Genomic DNA, 26,762 nt, shown 5'->3' on the forward strand with positions numbered 1-26,762 from the left:
TCCTGAGATTCTCTCTCTCTCTCTGCTTCTTGTTCACTTGTGCCCTCTCTGTCTCTCTCAAAAAAATAAAAAAAAAAAAATAGAAACATCATGCAATCCAGTAACCCACTACTAGGTATTTACCCAAAGAAAGCAAAAACACTAATTTGAAAAGATATATGCACCCCTATGTTTATTGCAGCATTATTTACCACAGCCACAATATGGGAGCAACCCAAGTGTCCATCAGTTGATGACTGGATAAAGATGGTGTGTGTGTGTGTGTGTGTGTACACACACATATACATACATATGTATACATATACATACACACGTATATATACATATATATGTATGTATATATACATATATATTTACAATGGAATATTACTTGGCCGTAAAAAAGAATGAGATCTTGCCATTTGTGACAACATGGATAGATGTAGAGGGTATTATGCTAAGTAAAATAAGTCAGACAGAGAAAGTCTAGTTTTCTTCTTTTCTTGGTTTTGGCATTAGAGTTACGTTGGCCTCATAAAACAAATTGACCATTCTATATTTTCTGTAACCACTCTATATTTTCTGACAAAGTTTGTGTAACCTAAAGAATTTACCAATGTAATCAAGTAGTTTTAAGTTTTCTTTTTGGGAAAGTTGTTGATAAAAAATTTGTTAATAGATATGGGGCTCTTCAGATTTTCTGTGTCTTCCAGTGTCTATCAATTTTTGTAAGTTGTATTTTTAAAGAAATTTACCCATTTCATTTAAGTTGTCAAATTTATTGTCTGAACTTGCGTGAAGTATTCTCGTATTATTCTTTTTTTTTTAAGTTTATTTATTTAAAGAGAGAAAGCGCGAGAGAAAACAACCATGAGTGGGGAGGGGCAGAGAGAGAGAGAGAGAGAGAGAGAGAGAGAGAGAATCCCAAGCAGCTCCATGCTGTCAACACAGAGCCTGACTTGGGGCTCTATCCCACAAACTGTGAGATCATGACCTAAGCTGAACTCAAGAGTCAGATGCTTAATCATTTTAAACATTTAAAAAATTTTTTGAACTGAATAATTATGAAATATATCAAATTTTGTAGAAGGTAGCTAAAATACTGCTTAGAGGAAAATGTGCAACTTTAAATATTTACATTTGAAAAGGAGAAAGATCTAAAATAAATGACCTAAGGTTCTCTTGTAAGAAACTTAAAAGAAGAAAACCAAAGTAAACCCAAAGTAAGTTAAAGAAAGTTAAAATTGAAGAGCCGAAATTAATGAAATGGAAAAAACAGACAATAAAGAAAATTAACAAAGCCAAAGCTGAATCTTCATAAAGCTCAACAAAACTGACAAACCTCTACCTAGGTAGATCAAGAAAAAAGAAGAACACCAATCTCTAATACAAGGAATAAAAAAGAAGTTATCACTATAGATCCTATGGACATTAAAAGAATAATAGGAGAGGGACACCTGGGTGGCTCAGTTGGTTCAGTGTCCAACTCTTGATTTCGGCTCAGGTCATGATCTCGCATTTCGTGAGATTGAGCCCCACGTTGGGCTCTGTGCTGACAACATGGAACCTGCTTGGGATTCTCTCTCCCTCTCTCTCTGCCCCTCCCTCCCTCAAAATAAATAAATAAACATTAAAAAAATTTAATATCCAGGTATTTAGAATTTTCCTGGATATATTACTGTTAATTGCTTTCTAATTGTGCTATAGTAAGAGAATACACTTTGATTTTGATCCTTTCAAATTTATGATTTTTATTTTATGGCTCAACATGTGGTATATATTGGTGAATTTATCTATCATTGCACTTGGAAATTATGCAGATTCTGCAGTTATCAGATGTAATGTTCTAAACATATCAATTAAATTGAGATGATTGATAGGATTTTTCAGATCTATGTCTCTAATGATTTATTTGTTTTGCTGTTATCATTTGCTGAGAGGGGTGTTAAAATCTCCTACATAAATTGTGGAATGGTCTCTCTCCCTTCTAGTTCTATCAATTTTTGCTTTATTTTGCAAGCACAAGCACATTTATAGTTGTATATCTTCTGTTTTTTTCATTATGAATATCTTGCTTTATGTCTGGTTATAGTCTTTGTTTAGAAGTCTCTTTTTGTCTGACTAACATAGTTGCTCCAGCCTTTTTATGCATACTGTTTGCATGATATATATTTTCTATTCATTAGCTTTTAATCTATTTATGTTGTTTATCTGTATAAGGTATATCTCTTGTAGGTAGTAGTGTATCATTTTTTAGCCTTTGTCAATTTCTACCTTTTTACTGGAGTATTTAAATCTGCTCTAATACAGTAACCATTAACTATATGTAATTATTGAATCCTTGAAATGTGACTGTTCCAAATTGAGATGTGTGAAGTGCACATTGGATTTTGAAAACTTAATATGAAAAATAGAATGTAAAGTATTAATTTTTTTACTGCTTACATGTTAAAATGAAATAGTTTGGATATATTGGGTTAAATAAAATGTATATTAAACAAAATATATGTTAGAAAATTTTAAAGTACATATGTGATTTACATTATATTTCTGTTGGACAGTGTGACTTAGATTATTAAGATCATTAATTTGACCACTTTTATCTCTTACCTGTTGTGCTCTCTGTTTTTTGTTCTGTTCTCCCTCTCCTGCTTTCTTTTGGATTATTTGAATATTTTTATTTTATGTTTTTATTTTTTGGTTTTAAATGTATATTTTTATTTCTTAAAGATAGTTTTTTAAAAAAAGTTTATTTATTTATTTTGAGAGAGAGAGAGCACATGGGGAGGGGCAGAGAGAGAGGGAGAGAGTGAATACCAAGTAGGCTCCACACTGTCAGTACAGAGCCTGATGTGGGGCTCAAACTCAAAAACTGTGGGACATTGACCTGAGCTGAAATCAAGAGTCAGAGGCTTAACTTCCTGAACCACCCAGGTGACCCTATTTATTTCTGAGAGAGAGAGAGAGAGAGAAAGAGAGAGAGAGAGAGAATATTCATGCGTATAGGTGGGGGAGAGGTAGAGAGGGAGAGAGAGAATCCCAAGCAGGCTCCACACTGTCAGTGCAGAGCTGGATGCAGGGCTTGATCTCATGAATTGTGAGATCATGACCTGAGCCAAAGTCAAGGGTCAGATACTTAACCAACTAAGCCACCCAGGCACCCCTATTTGAATACACTTAGTATGACTTTTATTTTGTGTATTAAACTTTGGCCATATCTCTTTAGTTAGTTTCTTTGTTTTTTAATTTAATTGTATTGTATTGTATTGTATTGTATTGTATTGTATTGTATTGTATTGTATTTTCAAGTTAGTTAACATACAGTATAGTCTTGGCTTCAGGAGTAGAACCCAGTGATTCATCTCTTACATATGACACCCAGTGCTCATCCCAAGAAGTGCCTTCCTTAATGCTCATCTGCCACCCATTTAACACCCCCAGTTTTTTTGGTTTTTGTTTTTGTTTTAGTGGTTGCAGGGTTTCTTAACCTCAATGTTGTTGATGAATTAGATTATTCTTGGTCTTGGGGGTTGTGTATTGCAGGAAGTTTAGCAGCATTCCTGGTTTCTACCCACTAAATGCTTAATACTTCTAATACATAGAAATAAGGGATCCTCTTCTCTGCCTGTCTCCTCTGTGAACTTTCTCTTTTACTCTCTGACCTGTATGGGTTTCTTTTCCTGGTTCCTCTGGTTAGAAAGATGGAGTTTCTGTTAGAGTTTTGGCTACCTATGCTTCCCTACTGCCAGTAATGCTCCCGGATGGTGCTCACCCTTGGAACAAAGCTGTTGAGAGAGCCTAAAAAGAGAAAACTTGGAATTTACCCTTGTATAGTGGCTTCTCCAAGTTTTAACTCTCCTTGATTCCCCTGCATTTCTTGACTTTTCAGAGTCTTCAAGTAGTTGTTTTTTGTATTTTATCTAGTGTTTTATATTGTAAACAGTGGGAGACACAGGCTATAGTGAATATATATGCTATGCTGCTTTAGTAGAACTGGAACATAATCTCAAGGTTTTAAATATATATACATTTTGATATATGATGATGACTTCCAAAATTATATCCCTAGCTTACACCACTTCCCTGATCTCTAGACTTCTATGTCCAGCTGCCTATTTTTCAAGAGTTTTTTGGATGTCTCATTAGTATCTCAAATCCAAGTCCAAATTGAGTTCCTCCAAATTGAGACTTCCTCCTTCCTCAGTCTTCCCCATCCTCCTGTTGCTCCAGTTCCTCTTTTTCTTTCATAGCTCCCTTTGAATCCATCTCAAATTCCTGGTGGCTATGGACTCTGCCTTCTAAATATATCCAGAATACAACCATATCTTACCACTTTTTATCACTACCAGCCTAGTCCAGACCACTGTTATTTCTCACTTACATTATTGCAGTAGTCTCATAACTGGCACCCCTTCTTCTGCCTTGTCTCCTTATGGTTTATCTCCTATAATGAAGCTTTCATGGTCCTGCTAAAAGCATACAGCAGATCAATATCATTCCTCTGATCGTCTCGTTCAGGAGTAAAAGCCAAATGTGATCGGTCCCTTTTATTCCCCTCTCACATCTTTCTGACTTCTACATCTCCGACTCTTTTACTTTGCTGCAGCTGCATTGGGCTCTTTCCTCAAACACTCCAGACTTACTTCTAGCTCAGGGCCTTTCTTTGTTCCACATATCCATATGATTTGCTCCCTTATTCCCTTAAGGTCTTTGACCAAATGTCAAAGTGGAAGACTTCTCCCATAACTTGGTTTAAAATGTGAACTCCTTACCCTGTCTTTTTGGTCCCAACACTTACTGTACCCCCTTTCCTGCCTTTACCCCACCCCATGGTGCTTATCACCACTCTGTTATATATCTTACTTTCATTACATATTGTCTGTCTCTTCCTTACACCTCTCCTGACAGTGAAGTTAATTCCATTAGAACAGGGATATTTGCTTCATTATTGCTGTATCCCCTAGTTTCCAGTGCAGTTTTTGGCACATAATTGCTTTCTATTTATTTTCTTATCGGTGACCCATAAGAATGGTTGTTACAGTACTTTCATCTCTGGATCACTTTTAGTTGATGGGCTCAAGATATTGCCAGTGGAATCTTCTAATACTTAATAGGTTGTATATATTATAAAAAAGAAAATGCAGTGAATTATTCCATTCTTGGGGTTGGTTTGTATTCAGTCTGCTATTACTTGGTATAGTAACAATATTTAGGAGTTCTAAAAGCAGTAATTGCAGGTAGAATACCTGTTATGGCCAGAGCCTTGTATCAGGCTCTATGTCAGAAACACCAAAAAATAAAAGAATGCCTCAGTGGATGGTTTTTAATCTACAACCTAGACTTAAAGTGAAATTAGAAGTGTTAGTCATAGGGGTGTCTGGGTGGCTCAGTCAATGGAGCATGTGACTTTTGATCTCAGGATTGTGAGTTTGAGCCCTACATAGGGTGTAGAAATTACTTAAAAATAAACTCATAAAAAAAAAGAAGCGTGAGTCATAAAAAATTTTGTGATTAGTGTGTTTCATTTTACCAATAGAGAAACTCTTTGGTTTTTGAAGGCAATAAAATATATTGGTTAAGAACACGGGCTATGAAGCCAGGCTGCCTGATGATTAATCCTAGATTAGTCCCCTGCTGTTGCCTTGGCTAGTTACTTAACATCTATGTGGCTGTTGCCTCATCTGTAAAATGGGAATGATAACACGTACTTCATAGTGTTGAGGATTAAATTATGTAGATATATGTAATAATTAGAACAAGGCCTGACACAAAGGGAGTACATAAAAGCTATTAGCTATCTCTGACAGTACCATAACCACCATCTTTCTTTGGAGGTTCCACTTCATTATCAGAAATACCAGCTGGAAGAATATTTTATAGCCTACATGGATTTTTATTTACTCCTTAACCACCTGGAAGAATGACCAGAGAGTTGATAGAAATGTTGAAGCACCAAGCATGTAATTTTCATTTTCTCTTAAGCTTATGCTTATGGCTCAACAGTATTTTCATCTACTTCATTTCATCCCTTCATTTCATGTCCCATGCTCTCCCCTCGGCTTGCTGGGAATGTTTATTGATCATATAACAGTGCAATTGAAAATAAAAATGAATACATTGGGCACAATTATGGATTTTTAAAGCTGATGCAATTATTTTAGTTATAGTATTGGATCCACTTCCATTCTTCAGGGTCGTTGAATCTCTGTTATATTTGTAGCAATTTTGGAAGCCAGAGAGCTCTTAAGAAATTCTAAATAGGTGGCACAAAAACAGACACATAGACCAATGGAATAGAATAGAAACCCCAGAACTAGACCCACAAACGTATGGCCAACTCATCTTTGACAAAGCAGGAAAGAACATCCAATGGAAAAAAGACAGTCTCTTTAACAAATGGTGCTGGGAGAACTGGACAGCAACATGCAGAAGGTTGAAACTAGACCACTTTCTCACACCATTCACCAAAATAAACTCAAAATGGATCAAGGACCTGAATGTGAGACAGGAAACCATCAAAACCTTAGAGGAGAAAGCAGGAAAAGACCTCTCTGACCTCAGCCGTAGCAATCTCTTACTCGACACATCCCCAAAGGCAAGGGAATTAAAAGCAAAAGTGAATTACTGGGACCTTATGAAGATAAAAAGCTTCTGCACAGCAAAGGAAACAACCAACAAAACGAAAAGGCAACCAACGGAATGGGAAAAGATATTTGCAAATGACATATCGGACAAAGGGCTAGTATCCAAAATCTATAAAGAGCTCACCAAACTCCACACCCGAAAAGCAAATAACCCAGTGAAGAAATGGGCAGAAAACATGAATAGACACTTCTCTAAAGAAGACATCCGGATAGCCAACAGGCACATGAAAAGATGTTCAGCGTCGCTCCTTATCAGGGAAATACAAATCAAAACCACACTCAGGTATCACCTCACGCCAGTCAGAGTGGCCAAAATGAACAAATCAGGAGACTATAGATGCTGGAGAGGATGTGGAGAAATGGGAACCCTCTTGCACTGTTGGTGGGAATGCAAATTGGTGCAGCCGCTCTGGAAAGCAGTGTGGAGGTTCCTCAGAAAATTAAAAATAGACCTACCCTATGACCCAGCAATAGCACTGCTAGGAATTTATCCAAGGGACACAGGAGTACTGATGCATAGGGGCACTTGTACCCCAATGTTCATAGCAGCACTCTCAACAATAGCCAAATTATGGAAAGAGCCTAAATGTCCATCAACTGATGAATGGATAAAGAAATTGTGGTTTATATACACTATGGAATACTACGTGGCAATGAGAAAAAATGAAATATGGCCTTTTGTAGCAACGTGGATGGAACTGGAGAGTGTGATGCTGAGTGAAATAAGCCATACAGAGAAAGACAGATACCATATGGTTTCACTCTTATGTGGATCCTGAGAAACTTAACAGGAACCCATGGGGAAGGGGAAGGAAAAAAAAAAAAAAAGAGATTAGAGTGGGAGAGAGCCAAAGCATAAGAGACTGTTGAGAACTGAGAGCAAACTGAGGGTTGATGGGAGGTGGGAGGGAGGAGAGGGTGGGTGATGGGTATTGAGGAGGGCACCTTTTGGGATGAGCACTGGGTGTTGTATGGAAACCAATTTCACAATAAATTTCATATATAAATAAAAAAAAAAAAGAAAAAAAAAAGAAATTCTAAATAGGAACTCTGTTTAATGTATGAAATGTTCTTAAAATATAAATCTTTATTACTCAGTATTTATTATGTAGCTTTTAGAAGTGCTTATATCAGGGGGTGCCTGGGTGGCTCAGTTGGTTAAGCATCCAACTTCGGCTCAGGTCATGATCTCACTGTTTGTGGGTTCAAGCCCTGTGTCAGCTCTGTGCTGACAGCTCAGAGCCTGGAGACTGCTTTGGATTCTGTGTCTCCCTTTCTTTCTGCCCCTCCCCCATACTCTCTTTCTCTCTCAAAAATAAATAAACATTAAAAAAATTTTTTTAAAACAGAAGTGCTTATATCAGTTTGATATTAGTTTGAACTGTTAAGAAATGTTTACTGTAAGAAGATCTTGGCTATACTGAAATTTAAAAAAAAATGTATCACTTGGACCAATGTTATTTTTAACCTTTGTGAATATTATTTTTCCTTTAGGGCAAGGTGGAAAACTGGTTGATAGGGGAGATAATACTTATGGAGGAAAGTGGGTCATAAATCCTAGTGGTGGATTGATTTCAAAGGGACATCCACTGGGAGCTACAGGTAATACTACACACACATTTCCTAATTTTTTTGTTATCATTTTTTATATAAGTGTGAATGGTTTAGCCATTGATTTGAATGAAGGATTGTATTCTCTGAACCTGGTAGCCAGTGCTTTAAATGATTATTTAGTCATGTTATTTTAAATTTTCCTTTAAGTATAGTGCATTTTAATAATCTTAACTGATGAAAATTTGAATTACATGAAACTCTAAATTCAACATACATATATTTTTTAAAATATTTTTTTAATGTTTATTTATTTTGAGAGAGAGAGAGAGCGAGCGTGCAAGCAGAGGAGGGCTCAGAGAGAGAGAATCCTAAGCAGGCTCCACACTGTCAGTGCAGAGTCTGATGTGGGGCTCGAACCCATGACCCATGAGATCACAACCCGAGCCCAAGTCAGGCACCTAACTGACTGAGCCACCCAGGCACCCCAACATACATATATTTTTTGAGTTTGATTATTTTCAAATAGGTGTACAATTTAAATTAAAATGTTCCAAATAGAGATCTTGCTAGACCTGCTGGATGGATAAGAATAACTTGAAATGAGCACATTATTTGTATATAGTTGCATATGTGGTTGGTGTTACATGGAAATTTTTTTATCTGGAGAATTGGACTAGAAGTTATGAAATAAGAATTTTACTTTGACTTTACTGCTGATTGGCCATGTGACTATTTTGATTAGTTATCAATTAGTCAATTAATCACTTTGAATCTTAGTTTCCTTAATTGTAAAATGAAATTATACCAAAAAAGTTTATAAAATAATTTAGTACTAAAATCTGGGATTTGTTTTTATGAAGATAGCTGAGCTTTGTATTTTTTCATATTGTCTTATATATTAAATATTTTATAAATTATTACAAATTCCAAAACAGAGAAGTTAGAATTAACAGTGTATTCATTATAGCAATTAACTGGTTTATTTTTCTTTACCACTTAAATTTAGTAAGCTTATTATCTAGAGAATAGATACTTGTAAACAGAGAGTAAGAGATAGGTAGACAAATGTGCACACATAGATAGTTACAGTATAAGGTGCCACCTTGTTATTTATTTTGTCTGGTTTGTTCTTTGGTTCTTTTCTCTTTTTTGTGCTTTTTGTTCATTGGGTGTTTTTTAGTATTTTATTTTCTCTTTTCTGTTGAATTATTTCTTTTTCTTATTTCTTAGTGGTTGCTGTAGAATGTGCAACATACATCTTTAATTTAACCACAGTCTACCTTCAAATAATGTTATGCCATTTTACATATAATGTAAGGGACTTTTACAACAGCGTATTTCCAAGCATTTCCAAAATATTTGTAAACCCCACAGTATACTATTGTTATTGCTCTGAACAATCCACTATATTTTGAAGTAATCTGAAAATGAGGGGAATGAGACTGATATCACTGGGAGTGACAGAATAACAATATCTGACAAATACTCTCCTTTATAAAAGTACTAAGAACACTTGCAAAAATTATCAAGACTGGGGCGCCTGGGTGGCTCAGTTGGTTAAGCCTCCAACTCTATCTCAGCTCAGGTCTTGATCTCAAAGTTGTGAGTTTAAGCCCCACATTGGGCTCCGCACTGGGTGTGAAGCCTACTTAATAAAAAAAAAATTGTCAAGATCAAGTTTTTACAGAACTCTGGAAATTAACCAAAGAGTTGCAACAATCTCGGGGAACATTTTTAAAAACAGTCTGCTGAATCTCCATAAGAACACTAAGCTTTAATGGTGTTTTGACTTGCTCTAATACCACTCCCCCTTGCCCCAGCTCCATGGTAGTCTTGAAAGCAGTAGCCTGCAATCATGGTAGAAACCAGCAGCCTGGCCAGCACTGGAGGAGTCAAAATGGAATTGGAGTTCTTTCAAAGCCCCATTCTTAGAGAATTGTCATTATTTGACCTGACAGTTCCCTGGTAAACCATTCTTAAAATGCTTGTCTTTATGTAACCTGACACAGAACTTGCAGAGTATTTTCTCCAGAATCACTTGTTAAGAATAATTAACAACAATTGGCTTAACAACGTAGGTGCCTGAGGTGCTGATAATTGGGACAAAAGACCCAACCAAAAACCTTAAAAGAAAAAACCGGGGAATGAGATGTCTATTAAGGGTCTTTGAAAAGATCTGACATGTCCCTAAGAATCTAGAACACCCAGTATATACATGAAGATTGTATGTATGTTCAAGGCTTTCTGCATGCTCAGAAAAGACCTAACAAGATCTTAAGCTCTTACCTCTGGCTAACCTTGGGGCTCTGCGCAATTGGGAAGTAGAGGCTAAGGTGAAGTTGTAAACTGCCTGGCTGAGTGCCCCAATACACACACACACACACACACACACACACACACACACACACACACGCAGCTTCAGCAAAAACTGGGAGACTTATTAGTTCCAGACACTTAAGAAAATCTCTGTCCAGCCATTAGCTAACCATTAAGGTAACCAAGAAGAAAATATAATGATCAATTGTGACAAAGAATACAGACTTTACAGAATCAGTTTGGAAAAGTCAACAACAACAAACTCTGAGAAAGGGGAAGAATCTGATTTCTAGAGTTGCCATGTTGTATTATATAAAATAGCCAGTTTTTAACAAAAAAATGTGAGACATGCAAAGAAACAAGAAAGTATGGCCCATACATAGGGGAAAAACAGTCAATAGGAACTGAGGTAGCCCAAGCTTTGGATTTACTAGACAAAGACAAGCATCTACTTAAGTGTGTTCAAAGAATTAAAGGAAGCTATATCTAAAGAACTAAAGGAAAGTGTCACGACCAAATAGAAAATATCAATTACTAGGTAGAAATTATAGAAAAGAACCAAACATATTCTGGCATTGAGAAGTATAGTAACTGGAATGAAAAATTCACTAGAGGGTCTCAATACCAAATATGAGCAGGCAGAAGAAAAAATCAGTAAAAGTTTTAGGTAGGTCAATTGAAATTATCCAGGCTGATGAACAGAAAAAAAAAAAAAAAAAGAAGAAGAAGAAAAATGAACAGAGCCTCAGAGACCTGTGGGACCCCAGCAACACTAACAGCATAAACGTAGTGACCTCAGAAGGAGAGGAGAAAAAGGGGCAAAGAGAATATTTGAAGAAATAATGGCTGATAACTCCCCAAACTTGAGGAAAAAACATTTATATGCATATTGAAGAAGTTCAACAAACTTCAAGTAGGAATATCTCAAAGAGATTTACACTTAGACACATCATAGTCAAACTGTTGGAAGTAAAAGTATATTGAAAACATCAAGGGAGAAGATTCATCATGTACAAGCATTCCTCAGTAAGGCTTAACAGCTGATTTTGTTTCAGAAACTATTGAAGCAGTGTGATAAAAGAAAGTGCTAAGGAACAATTCTGTATTCAGTGAAACTACCCTTTAAAAATGAAGGGGGGGCACTGGGTGGCTCAGTCAGTTGAGAACAGACTCTTAATTTCAGTTTAGGTCATAATCTCATGGTTCATGGGATTGAGCCCCATGTCAGGCTTGGTGCTGACAGCATGGAGCCTGCTTGGAATTCTCTCTCTCTGTCTCTCTCTGTCCCTCCCCGACTAGCACATGCACATGTGTGTGCATGTGGGTGCGTACTCTGTCTCTATAAATATTATAAATAAATAAATAAATAAATAAATAAATAAATAAATAAATAAGAAGGAGAAATGAGGACATTCCCATATAAACAAAAATTGAGAGAATTTATCACTAGACCTCTCCTATAAGAAATCCTTTATAAAGAGATAGTGAAATGAAAGAACACTATATATAGCAATCCAGGCCTTCCTAAAGAAGGAAGAAAGGTCTCAGATACACAACCTAACCTTACACCTTAAAGAGCTGGGAAAAGATGAGCAAATAAAACCCAAAACCAGCAGAAGACAGGAAATAATAAAGATTAGAGCAGAAATTAATGCTATTGAAACCAAAACAAACAAACAAACAAAGCAAACAAACACACAAAAAAACCCCAGTAGAACAGATCAATGAAACCAGAAGCTGGTTCTTTGAAAGAATTAACAAAATTGATAAACCCCTAGCCAGTTTGATCAAAAAGAAAAAGGAAAGGACCCAAATAAATAAAATCAAGAATGAAACAGGAGAAATCACAACCAACACAGCAGAAATAAAAACAATAATAAGAAAATACTCTGAGCAATTATACACCAGTAAAATGGGCAATCTGGAAGAAATGGACAAATTCCTAGAAACATATACACTACCAAAACTGAAACAGGAAGAAATAGAAAGTTTGAACACACCCATAACCAGTAAAGAAATTGGATTAGTAATCAAAAATCTCCCAAAAAACAAGAGCCCAGGGCCAGATGGCTTTCCCTGGGGAATTCTACCAAAGATTTAAGGAAGAGTTAACACCTATTCTCTTGAAGCTGTTCCAAAAAATAAAAATGGAAGGAAAATTTCAAAACTCTTTCTATGAAGCCAGCATTACCTTGATTCCAAAACCAGACAAAGACCCCACTAAAAAGGAGAACTATAGACCAATTTCCCTGATGAACATGGATGCAAAAATCCTCAAGATATTAGCCAACTGGATCCAACAATACATTAAAAAAATTATTCACCACGACCAAATGGGATTTATACCTGGGATGCAGGACTGGTTCAATATTTGAAAACAATCAATGTGATTCATCACATCAATAAAAGAAAGGACAGGAATCATATGATCCTCTCAATAGATGCAGAGAAAGCATTTGACAAAATACAGCATCCTTTCTTGATAAAAACCCTCGAGAAAGTAGGGATAGAAGGATCATACCTTGAGATCATAAAAGCCATATATGAAAGACCCAACAGTAATATCATCCTCAATGGGGAAAACTGAGAGCTTTCCCCCTAAGGTCAGGAACAAGACAGGGGTGTCTACTCTCGCCACTGTTACTCAACAAAGTATTAGAAGTCTTAGCCTCAGCCATCAGACAACACAAAGATATAAAGGCATCCAAATTGGCCAGGAGGAGGTCAAACGTTCACTCTTTGCAGATGACATGATACCCAAATGGAAAACCCAAAAGATTCCACCAAAAAACTGCTAGAACTGATTCATGCATTCAGCAAAATTTCAGGATATAAAATCAATGCACAGAAATCGGTTGCATTCCTATACACCAACAATGAAGCAACAGAAAGAGAAATCAAGGAATTGATCCCATTTACAATCGCACCAAAAACCATAAAATGCCTAGGAATAAATCTAATCAAAGAGGTGAAATATCTATACACTGAAAACTATAGAAAGTTTATGAAAGAAATTGAAGAAGAAACAAATGGAAAACAAATGGAAAAATGTTCCATGCTCCTAGGTAGGAAGAACAAATATTATTAAAATGTCAATACTACCTAAAGCAATCTACATAGTCAATGTAATCCCTATCAAAATAACACCAGCATTCTTCACAGAGCTAGAGCAAACAATTCTAAAATTTGTATGGAACCAGAAAAGACCCTGAATAATCAAAGCAGTCTTGAAAAAGAAGACCAAAGCAGGAGGCATCACAGTCCTGGATTTCAAGCTGCATTATAAAGCTGTAATCATCAAGACAGTTTGGTACTAGCACAAAAACAGACACTCAGATCAATGGAACAGAATAGAGAACCCAGAAATGGACCCACAAACATATGGCCAACTATCTTTGACAAAGCAGGAAAGAATATCCAATGGAATAAAGACAGTCTCTTCAGCAAGTGGTGCTGGGAAAACTGGAAAGTGACATGCAGAAAAATGAACCTGGACCACTTTCTTACACCGTACACAAAAATAAACTCAAAATGGATGAAAAACCTCAGTGTAAGACAGGAAGCCATCAAAATCCTCGAGGAGAAAGCAGGCAAAACCTCTTTGATCTTGGCCCCAGCAATTTCTTACTCAACATATCTCTGGAGGCAAGGGAAACAAAAGCAAAAATGAACTATTGGACCTCTTAAAAATAAAAAGCTTCTGCACAGCGAAGGAAACAATCAGCAAAACTAAAAGGCAGCCGACAGAATGGGAGAAGATGTTTGCAAATGACATATCAGATAAAGGGTTAGTATCCAAAATCTATAAAGAACTTATCAAACTCCACACCCAAAAAATCCCAAAAATAATCCAGTGAAGAAATGGGCAAAAGACATGAATAGACACTTCTCCAAAGAAGACATCCAGATGCCAACCGACACATGAAAAAATGTTCAGCTTCACTTATCATCAGGAAAATACAAATCAAAACCACAATGAGATACCACCTCACACATGTCAGAATGGTTAACATTAACAACTCAGGCAACAACAGATGTTGGCGAGGATGTGGAGAGAGAGGATCTCTTTTGCACTGCTGGTGGGAATGCAAACTGGTCCCATACTCTGGGACACAGTATGGAGGTTCTTCAAAAAATTAAAAATAGAGGGGCGCCTGGGTGGCTCCGCTGGCTATGCAACTGACTTCAGCTCAGGTCATGGTCTTGCGGTTCGTATGTTTGAGCCCCACGTCAGGCTTTGTGCTGACAGCTTAGAGCCTGGAACCTGCTTCAGATTTTGTGCCTCACTCTCTCTGCCCCTCCCCCACTCACACTCTGTCTCTCTCTCCTTCAAAAATAAATAAACATTAAAAAATTTAAAAAAATCCCCAAAAGCAAGGGAATTAAAAGCAAAAATGAATTACTGGGACCTTATGAAGATAAAAAGCTTCTGCACAGCAAAGGAAACAATCAACAAAACTAAAAGGCAACCAACGAAATGGGAAAAGATATTTGCAAATGACATATCAGACAAAGGGCTAGTATCCAAAATCTATAAAGAGCTCACCAAACTCCACACCCGAAAAACAAATAACCCAGTGAAGAAATGGGCAGAAAACATGAATAGACACTTCTCTAAAGAAGACATCCGGATGGCCAACAGGCACATGAAAAGATGTTCAACGTCCCTCCTTATCAGGGAAATACAAATCAAAACCACACTCAGATATCACCTCACGCCAGTCAGAGTGGCCAAAATGAACAAATCAGGAGACTATAGATGCTGGAGAGGATGTGGAGAAACGGGAACTCTCTTGCACTGTTGGTGGGAATGCAAATTGGTGCAGCCGCTCTGGAAAGCAGTGTGGAGGTTCCTCAGAAAATTGAAAATAGACCTACCCTATGACCCAGCAATAGCACTGCTAGGAATTTACCCAAGGGATACAGGAGTACTGATGCATAGGGGCACTTGTACCCCAATGTTTATAGCAGCACTCTCAACAATAGCCAAATTGTGGAAAGAGCCTAAATGTCCATCAACTGATGAATGGATAAAGAAATTGTGGGGGCGCCTGGGTGGCTCAGTCGGTTAAGCATCCGACTTCAGCCCGGGTCACGATGTCGCGGTCTGTGAGTTCGAGCCCCACGTCAGGCTCTGGGCTGATGGCTCAGAGCCTGGAGCCTGCTTCTGATTCTGTGTCTCCCTCTCTCTCTGCCCCTCCCCTGTTCATGCTCTGTCTCTCTCTGTCTCAAAATTAAATAAACGTTAAAAAAAAAAAAAAGAAATTGTGGTTTATATACACAATGGAATACTACATGGCAATGAGAAAGAATGAAATATGGCCTTTTGTAGCAACGTGGATGGAACTGGAGAGTGTGATGCTAAGTGAAATAAGCCATACAGAGAAAGACAGATACCATATGGTTTCACTCTTATGTGGAACCTGAGAAACTTAACAGAAACCCATGGGGAAGGGGAAGGAAAAAAAAAAAAAAAAGAGAGGTTAGAGTGAGAGAGAGCCAAAGCATAAGAGACTCTTAAAAACTGAGAACAAACTGAGGGTTGATGGGGGGTGGGAGGGCGGGGAGAGTGGGTGATGGGTATTGAGGAGGGCACCTTTTGGGATGAGCACTGGGTGTTGTATGGAAACCAATTTGACAATAAATTTCATATATTGAAAAAAAATTAAAAAAAATTAAAAGTAGAACTACCCTACAACCCAGCAGTTGAACTACTAAGTATTTATCCAAAGGATATAGGTATGCTGTTTCGAAGGGACACATGCACCCCAATATTTATAGCAGCACTATCAACAATAGCCAAAGTATGGAAAGAGCCCAAATATCCATCAATGGATGAATGGATATAGAAGATGTGGTATATCTATACAATAGAGTATTACTCAGCAATCAAAAAGAATGAAATCTTGCCATTTGCAACTATGTGGATAGGAACTAGAGGGTATTATGTGAAGTGAAATTAGTCAGAGGAAGATAAGTATCATATGAATTCACTCATATGAGGACTTTAAGGCACAGAACAGATGAACATAAGGGAAGGGAAGCAAAAATAATATAAAAACAGGGAGGAGGACAAAACATAAGAGACTCTTAAATATGGAGAGCAAACAGAGGGTTACTAGAGGGATTGTAGGAGGGGGATGGGCTAAATGGGTCAGGGGCATTAAGGAATCTACTCCTGAAATAACTGTTGCCCTATATGCTAACTAACTTGGACATAAATTAAAAAAAAAAAAAATTTAACAGCAGGAATAAACCCATAGCAAAATGAGAAAGAAAAAAAAAAAAAAGAAAACACTAGACAGTGGAATAAAGAGCATATGAAGAAATACAGAGCATTAGTAGTAGCATTAGTAGTAGGTGTATTTGTAAATATAAAGACAATAGCAGTACATTATTTTGGCATGTTTCTCCCCTCCTGTCCAGCTGCATGAAGCAATAATCTGAGTTGATAGACATACAATGCATAAAAATGTTATTTGTATGACAGTGACAACACAAAGGAGGGTGGAGATAACATAGCTGACCATTTTTGTATACTACTGAAGTTAAGTTGGAGGGGCACCTGGGTGGGTTAGCCAGTTAAGCGTCTGACTTGGGCTCAGGTCATGATCTCACAGTTCGTGAGTTTGAGCCCTGTGTCTGGCTCTGTGCTTACAGCTCAGAGCCTGGAACCTGCTTCGGATTCTGTGTCTCCCTCTCTCTCTGCCTCTCCTACATTCATTCTCTATCTCTCTCTCTCAAAAAAAATAAACATTAAAAACAAAAGAAATTATGTTGGTATTAATTCAAACTAGGTTGGTATAAATTAAGATGTTAATTGTAATTCCTAGAGTAACCACTAAAAAATAGCTTTCAAACATATAGGAAAGAGCGCCGCCTGGGTGGCTTAGTTGGTTAAGTGTCCAACTTCAGCTTAGGTTATGATTTCATCCTTCGTGGGTTCAAGCCCTGCATTGGACTCTGTACTGACAGCTCAGAGCCTGGAGCCTGCTTCGGATTCTGTGTCTCCCTCTCTCTCTGCCCCTCCCCTGCTTTGCTCTCTTTCTGTCTCTCAAAAATAAATAAATGTTAAGAAAAAACATATAGGAAAGATAGTGAAAAAATATATAGTAAAATGACAAAGAATGAAAATGGTATACTAGAAAATACATATTTAATACACAAGAAGGAAATAATGGAGAAATAGAGGGATTAAAAAAGACAAAATTTTAAGAGAATGAGAAAATAAGCCAGACTGAGAGAAAATATTTGCAAAAGACATATCTGCTAAAGGACTATTATCTAAAAGATACAAAGAATTCTTATAAAGTAAATAAGAAAATGAACAATATGATTAAAAATTGGGCAAAAGACCCAAACAGACACTTCACCAAAGAAGATATAGAGTGTCAAATAAGCATGTGGAAAGATCTTTAACATCATATGTCATTAGGGAATTGCAAATTAAAACCATAGGATACCATTACATACCTATTAGAATGTCCCGGATCCAAAATGGTGACAACACCAAATGCTGGCAAGTTTTTACAAAATGAAATATTCCCTACACTTATCATGAGCACTGAGTAATGTGTAGAATTGTTGAATCGCTATACTGTGCACCTGAAACTAATATAACACTGCATGTTAACTATAATGGAGTAAAATTAAAAACTTAATAAAAAAAAATGAAACATCCTCCACCACACAATTCAGCAGTTGTGCTCATTGACATTCACCCAGATGAGTTGAAAACTTATGTCCACATAAAAATCTGCACATGGATGTTTATAGCAGCTTTATTTAAATTGCCAAAACTTAGAAGCAACCAAAATGTCCTTCAGAAGGTGAATGAATACATAAATGATGGTGCATCCAGACAATATAATATTAGTCATTGCTAACAAAATATTAGCTATCAAGTATTGAAAAGACATGGAGGAACCTTATGTGCATATTACTTAGGTGAAAGAAGCTGATCTGAAAAGGCTACATACTCATATGATTCCGAATGTATAACATTCTGGAAAAGGTAAAACTATGGAAGTAGTAGAAGGATCATGTGTTAGAGGAGAGGGAAGGAAGAAGGTATACAGCATAGAGGAAAAGGGCATGAGACTGTTCTGTGTGATACTACAGTGGCAGCTACATGTGATTATAAATTTGTCAAATGTATACAACACCAGAAGCCAGGTGGTGAGCTTAGCTTTCAGGTCAATGGAACTATTGTCGTGTCTAAGACTGCTAAACTAGCAGAACCCAAAGTTTCAGGAATGACAAAATTTTCCTAGTAGATTATTAGGGATAACAGTGAGAGGAGCTACTCCCTTTTCCATCTTTTGATCCTTTTTGTAGTGACGATAGAGAAATAGCACCACTAATTCAAAACATGTTCCACATTTTGGAGGGTGTGACTCCAGCACTACAAAGTGCTGCTGGTACCATTATAGAGTCTTCAAAAGGCTTTTACATTATACTATCAGATCAACTGCTTCAGGGTGATAGACTACATTGTAAGCCCAATGAATGCTGTGAATAGGTGTTCATCCCTGTATTCATTTATTGAAGCTATTAAATGAGCTTCTTAACCAGAGAAAATACTATTTGGAATACCATGTTGGCAAATCCAGCACAAAGATCAAGAATAAAACCCTAGGAGATATAAAAATGAAAGGTATAGGTGGAGAGGAAGATACATTTAAGAATAATAAGAATATATGGTCAGTTATTCAAGGGAGGAACGTTTCAAAAGTTAAGTCATCAGGCCAGAAAAGTTAAATTGATAGAGTGAAAAGTGTCCTTTGGATTTCACTATTATCAAGCCATTGGAAGTATTGGAACAACTTTATTGAAATGTTTTGCTAGAAACACATGGGAATGCAGAAATAAATAGAAGTGGGAAAGTAGCAACAATAGTGCAGATTAACTTTTAGGAGCAGTGGCTGTGAATGGAAAGGTTGATGTACCTCAATTGCAGGGGTGTGGTCTGTATGACTGAAGTCTTGGATTTGATCTTAGCCTCTTCATTCTTTTCAGTATACAGCTTTGTTGCTCCTAGTTTTTGTTGTTGTTTTTAATATGTAAAATGGGAATAAATAAACAACCTATATCTACCTTACAGAGTTGTTCTGTGGATTAAATTAGGAAATATGTATATGTGAAGTATATAGCACAGTTCCCAAAATGGGGTAGAAAAACAATAACTGCTAGTATTCTCCTCCTACAATTTCTGTAAAAGGATGCCATATTGGATCTAGGTAACTGTTTGTAGCTGGTAATAAAGTCATTGTTTGTATCACAACATGGAAAATGTATAACTATTTCAGGAGAACAACATTCTTTAATTTGTAGAGAAAGTAATTTTTCTTCTAGTATGACAGCCTCAAGGCATTAATTTCTCTATATAACTATTTTACCCAGTACTACACAGACATTTTTAAACTACTTTTCTGCCTTTAGTAATTAGACTAAACTCTTTCCTTTATCCCTCCAAAGAGGTAGGTCATACGTCAATGTTGACTTTTTGCTAATGGGACATAAAGAAGTCTGAGTGATAATAAATATTTCCGTGGTATGGTCATTGAAGCCCCATAGAGTTGTAGTTTGCACTTCTGGGAAAGATGGTGAAGTAGAAAGACCCTAAGTTCACTTTGTCCCATGGATACAAGTAGATAACACCTACCTTGGTGTAAATAACCCAGAAAATGACTTGAAGAATGACAGAACACACTCTCCACAGGTAAACATAGAGAAGAGGCCACATTGAAGAGCATAGGAAGTGGGCAGATGTGTTTGGAAGCTAAAGAGATGTGCAGGACTGTCTACAGGAGGGAGGGACACTGCAGGTGCAGAGAGGAGAGAGAAACAGACCTTTGTACCAGGCACCTCAGGCATGGGACTCCTGCATGGTGAAGACAAATCCCCATAACATTTGGTTGTGAAAACCAGAGGGGTCAAAATTTTCAAGTTCTTACAGTTATCAGGGCTGGAATTTTAAAAATCAGTGGGCTCCGCTCTGGGAGAACTGGGTTGGTCATGGCAAACTGAGGCCCTGCCCTTATAGAAATAGCACAACATACATACCCGTGGAGATACAGCATAGAAACAGTGGTCTGAAAAAAACCTGGGGTATATAGGAGGGAGATTTGTATACTCATCTCAGAACATGTGCTAGAAGGGCAGGGATCTTTGGGAGACTTCTCCAAGAACAAAAGAACTAGCAGGTGCCATTTCCCTCTCCTACCCCCAGCCTAGACACATGGACATATATGGGAAACAGCACAGTGCCAACACTTTCCACCTAACTTGCTAACAGCATGCCCAGCCTCCACAGGTCCACCCCCTGCAACCTGGCTGGCATCTGTAGGAGTTTTACCGGGCAGTTGCAGGTCCCCTCCTGCAGTGGACCAGCACAGACTTTGCTGCCACTGCATGCCCTGCCCCCACATTCTCCTGTGGACCAGCCTCTTCCCATATACCTTTGGCTGGAGTCAACACAAAGCAGTGCCACAAGCCTGGCAGTGTGCAAGTGTCCCCAAGAGGGGTTGGCACCACTCCAAAGTGACTCCTGCCCTGGAGAGAAGGGAAGATACCCACATATACCAATCCAGCTGCAGTTGCAGCAGTGGGCTGGGGGCATATACCTGGTCTCACTATAGTCCCTGCTCACCAATGAAAGCTTCTCAGGGGACAACACAGGAAAAGTGCCAATGCTCTGCTGTTTGTTGTTACTGCATCTCTAGCAAATGCCTGATCTGACTTACTCAAGCCCAAGGCAGCCCCAAACTGGCCCACTAACAACACAGGGACCAAACACTGTCTGCAGCAGGCAAAGAGAGCCATTGCAGAGGATGGGACTGAAGGCAAAAGCAGCTCAGGCACCATAGTAGGATGCAAGCAACACACATAAAAGGCACCCCTGAAGTGCCAGGTTCAGGTGAACAGGGGACATTGCATTGCAGGGCACTACAGGACCTCTTCTTCATAAGGCTACTACTTTCAAGAGCAGGAGACATAGTTGACTTTCCTAACACATAGACACTCACAGAAGGGTAGACAAAATAAGGAGACAAAAGAATATGTCCCAAATGAAAGAACAAGATAAAAGCACAGTAAGAGAGCTAAATAAAACAGAGATAAATAAGTGGTATGCCTGATAGAGAATTAAAGTAATGGTCATAAAAATACTCACTGGACTTGGGAAAAGAGTGAAGGACCTCAGTGAGACCCTCAACAGAGATGGAAAACAAAAAAAAAAGAACCAATCAGAGATGAATAACTCAATAACTGAAATTAAAAATACACTAGATGGAATCAACAGTAGACTAAAGGAGGCAGGAGAATGGATTAGCAACCTGGAGTACAGAGTAATGGAAAGCAACCAAGCTGAACAGGAGAGAGAAAAAATAATAATACTAAATGAAAATAGGGAACTCAGTGACTCCATCAATCATAATAACATTTGCATCTTAGGGATCCCAGACGGAGAAGAGAGAGAAAATGGGGCAGAAAATGTATTTGAGGGGCGCCTGGGTGGCGCAGTCGGTTAAGCGTCCGACTTCAGCCAGGTCACGATCTCGCGCTCCGTGAGTTCGAGCCCCGCGTCGGGCTCTGGGCTGGTGGCTCGGAGCCTGGAGCCTGTTTCCAATTCTGTGTCTCCCTCTCTCTCTGCCCTTCCCCCGTTCATGCTCTGTCTCTCTCTGTCCCAAAAAAAATAAATAAAAACGTTGAAAAAAAAAATTAAAAAAAAAAAGAAAGAAAATGTATTTGAAGAAATAATAGCTGAAAACTTAACAAATCTGGGGAAGGAAACGGAAATCCAGACCCAGGAAGCACAGAGAGTCCCCAACAAAATCAACCCAAGGGGGTCCACATCAAGACATGTAGTAATTAAAATACAAAAAGTAGTGATACAGAAAGAGATAATTTTAAAAGCATCAAGAAAAAAGAAAACCAGGGGCGCCTGGGTGGCTCAGTCGGTTGAGCGTCTGACTTCAACTCAGGTCACGATCTCGTGGTCCGTGAGTTCAAGCCCCGCGTCAGGCTCTGGGCTGATGGCTCAGAGCCTGGAGCCTGCTTCGAATTCTGTGTCTCCCTCTCTCTCTGCCCCTCCCCCGTTCATGCTCTGTCTCTCTCTGTCTCAAAAATAAATAAAAACGTTAAAAAAAAGAAAAAAAAGAAAAAAGAAAACCATTACATACAGGGGAAATCCCATAAGGCTGTTAGCTGATTTTTTAGCTGAAACTTTGCAGGCCAGAAGGAAATGGCATGATATATTCAAAGTGCTTTAAAAAAAAGAAAACCTGCAACCAAGAATATTCTATCCAGCAAGGCCGTCTTTCAGAATAGGAGAGATAAAGAGTTTTCCAGACAAACACAAGTTAAAGGAGTTCATGACCACTAAACCAGCCCTATAAGAAATGTTAAAGGGGGCTCTTTGAGTAGAAAGGAAAGACCATAAGTAGGAGTAAGAAAAGTAGGAAGCACAAAAGCAGTAAAAATAAGTATACCTATAAAAATAAGTCAAGAGATTCACAGAATAAAGGATGTAAATTATGACACCCTATACCTAAAATACGGGGTTGGGGAGGAGAATAAATAATAGGTTCAAACTTAAGTGACTATCGACTGAACATGCACTGCTGTATGCATAAAATGTTACATATAAACCTAATAGTAACCACAAATCAAAAACCAATAATACATAATGCAAAAAAATAAAGAAAAAAGAATCCAAGTATATCACTAAAGCCAGCAAACCGTGAGAGAAGAGGGCAAGAGAAGAAAGGAACAGAGAAGAACTACAAAAACAAACATAAAACAAGTAACAAAATGACAATAAGTATATACCTATAAATAATTACTTTAAATGTAAATGGACTAAACACTCCAATGAAAAGACAGAAGGTGATGGAATGGATAAGAAAGCAAGACCATCTACATGCTGCCTACAAGAAACTGAAACACTAACTTGAAAAGATAAATGCATCCCTATGTAAATTGCAGCTTTTTTTACAATAGCTAAATTATGGAAGCAGCCCAAGTGTCCATCAATAGATGAATGGATAAAGATGTACTATATATAATGGAATATTACTCAGACATAAAAAAAAATGAAATCTTGCCATTTGCAACAGCATGGATGGATCTGTAGGGCATACTGCTAAGTGAAATAAGTCAGAGAAAGACAAATACCATATAATTTCACTCATGTTGAATTTAAGAAAAAAAATGAACAAAGAAAAAGACCAAAAGGAGATTCTAACTATAGAGAACAAACAGATGGTTACCAAAGGGTAGGTGGGGTGGGGGGTGGGGGGTAAAATAGGTGAAGGGGATTAAGAGAAATTTTTTTTTTTTAAGTTTATTTTGAGAGAGAGGAGAGAGGGAGACAATGAGCCAGGGAGGGGCAGAGAGAGAGAGAGAGGGAGAGAGAGAATCTGAAGCAGGCTCTGCACTGATAGTGGGGCTCACAAATTGTGAGATCATGACCTGAGTCAAAATCAAGAGTCAGATGCTTAACTGATTGAGCCACCCAGGTGTGGCAAGAGTAAAATAATATTGATGAGCATTGAGTAATGTATAGAATTGTTGAATCATTATATTGTATACTTCTAACTAATACAACACTATGTGTTACCTATACTGGAACTAAATTTTTAAAAAGACAAAAAGTAGCGGTTTGCAATAGAGACAGTGATTTAAATTCTCCTTTCAGACAGCTTCCTCACTCTCATATAAAAAAAACTCCTTTTTTTTTTTTTTTTTTTTTTTTTTTTTTTTTTGAAACTTTTTTCATCCCAGAGATGAATGTGGCATTTCAGGTTAATTGTGTGGTTTAAAAAAAAAAATGTTTATTTATTTTTTGGGTGGAGGAGGAGCAGAGACAGAGGGAGATAGAGAATCCCAAGCAGGCTCCACCTTGTCAGCATAGAGCCCAATGTGGGGCTTGAACCCTTGAACTGCGAGATCATGACCTGGGTTGAAATCAAGAGTCAGAATTTAACCAACTGAGTTACCCAGGTGCCCCTCAGGCTAACTGTTTTTATTGACACATAACTTTTTTTTCCTCTGAAGGAACATATTTTCATTATAAATAATTTGTTTGCCATTATAATTAATTTGTTCTGCTATTCACTGAAACACTCAGAAATCATGCTTTGTAGTAACAATATGATTTTTCACTCCATATCTTAAAATTGAGGTGTAATTTTCATATAATAAAATACACAGTTCTCACAAAAACACAATTGTTTATAGCAGCATTATTTATAATAGCCAAAAAGGTGAAAATAACCTAGATGTTGATCATCATTTGATGAATGAATAAACAAAATGTGTTATATTCATGCAATAGAATATACTTATGCCACAAATTAAGTATTGGTAGATACTACAACATAGATGGACCTTGACTTCCCTCAAACATCTTCCCCATTCTCCAAACTCTTCCCCCTCAATCAGGCTAAGACTGATCCAGATTTTTCCTGTATCAGTAGTTCATTCTTTTTTATTGCTAAATTGTCCATATACCAGTTTGTTTATCCATTCTCCTGTTGATGGATGTTTGAGTTTTTTCCTGCTTGAGGGCATTATAAATAAGGATGCTATGAACATTTTTGTACAAGTCTATTTGTGGACACACCTTTTGCATTTCTCTTGGGTTAATAACCCAGAGTAAAATTGCTCAGTCGGAGGGCAGATGTATGTTTAACTTTATAAGAAGCTGCCAAATAGTTCTCTAAAGTGTTGTCATGGTTTGTAATATTATAATGGGATGACAAAGTTTAACATTTAGCATGTCTTTCTCTTTCTTCTTACCCTTAGTTCTATTTTTCAGAGTCAACCTCTTTTACAGTTTTTTTGATATTCTCCCTCAAATTGTTATGCTTATACAAGTGCATATTTAAATGTGTGTTTATACAGTCTTTCTTTTTTTGTTATTGAAGTATACTTGACACATTATGTTACATTAATTTCAGGAGTACTGCATAGTGGTTGGACAAGTCTACACATTATGCTATGCTCACCACAAGTATAGGTACCATCTGTCACCCTATAATGCTATTACAATACCATTGACTATATTCCCTATGCTGTATCTTTTATCCCCATGACTTACTCATTTCATAACTGGAAGCCTGTCTTCCACTCCCCTTGACCCATTTAGCCCATCTCCCTACTCCCTTCCTCTGGTACCATCAATTTGTTCTCAGTATTTATGGATCCATCTCTGCTTTTTGTTTATTCATTCATCTGTTTTGTTTTTCAGATTCCATACATAAGTAGAATCATACGGTATTTGTCTTTCTCTGACTTATTTCACTTAGCATAGTACCTTCTAGGTCCATTCATGTTATTGCAAGTGGCAAGATCTCATCCTGTTTTATGCCTGGGTAATATTCCACTGTGTGTGGTGTGTGTGTGTGTGTGTGTGTGTGTGTGTGTGTGTGTGTGTGTATCTATCTATCTACATACCACATCTTCTTTATCCATTCATCTATAGGTGGACATGTGTATTGTTTCCATATCTTGGCTGTATGCAGCCTTTCTCTTTTTTTTAATGTTTATTTATGTATTTTTAGAGAGAGAGAGAGAGTGCATGCACATGAGTGGGGGAGGGACAGAGAGCAAGGGGAGAGAGAATCGCATGGGCTTCATCCCATGAACCATGACCTGAGCCAAAATCAAGAATTGGGTGCTTAATGGACTGAGCCACCCAGGCACCCCACAGCTTTTCTTTATGTATGTATTATATATGTATATTTACTACATTGCAGACAGCTTTATTTACTTACATCTTAAAATCTTTTTATATTATCATTTATAGATATTCTTTATGCTTTTTAATGCCTGCACAGTATTCTCATTATAAGAAATTTACCTAGCATACCTACTAGACATATGTGATGTCAATTTTGCTATTATAAACAATGCTGCAATAAGCATCTTTGTGTCTTTGTACACTTTTGTATGTATACTCATACATACAGTATAAATACATACAGGATAAAGCCAAAACAATGGCCTCACTATGTCACAGGATAGTATATCATTAAAAATTGGTAGACATTGCCAAATTTTTTTCAAAAAAGATTATACCAATGTATAGTCCTAACAGCAGAATGTGAGAGTACTTCTTTTTTTTATAATCTTGTGTGCAACACTGGATTTTAAAATATTAAATGTAAACAATGTTGTCAGTCTTGACAGGTCATCTACTTCTTTCCCCTAGCACTAAAAAGCTAACCTAAAATGCCTCAGGAAGATATAATTTACTCAATTTTT

The 26,762-nt window shown here is 37.4% G+C and overlaps 1 protein-coding gene across 1 annotated transcript in view; it reads left to right on the forward strand.

The window, feature by feature from the left end:
• The window catches only part of SCP2 (sterol carrier protein 2), a 127,389-nt gene that overhangs the window by 52,899 nt on the left and 47,728 nt on the right, over positions 1–26,762 (forward strand). The window contains exon 11 of the mRNA XM_040470272.1: positions 8,118–8,225. Within this exon, the coding sequence (XP_040326206.1) occupies positions 8,118–8,225 (108 nt within the window). The remainder of the gene's footprint in view (positions 1–8,117; positions 8,226–26,762) is intronic.

Source organism: Herpailurus yagouaroundi, unplaced genomic scaffold (genome assembly GCF_014898765.1).
Source record: "Herpailurus yagouaroundi ecotype Mexico unplaced genomic scaffold, PumYag 77, whole genome shotgun sequence".
NCBI lineage: Eukaryota > Metazoa > Chordata > Mammalia > Carnivora > Felidae > Herpailurus > Herpailurus yagouaroundi.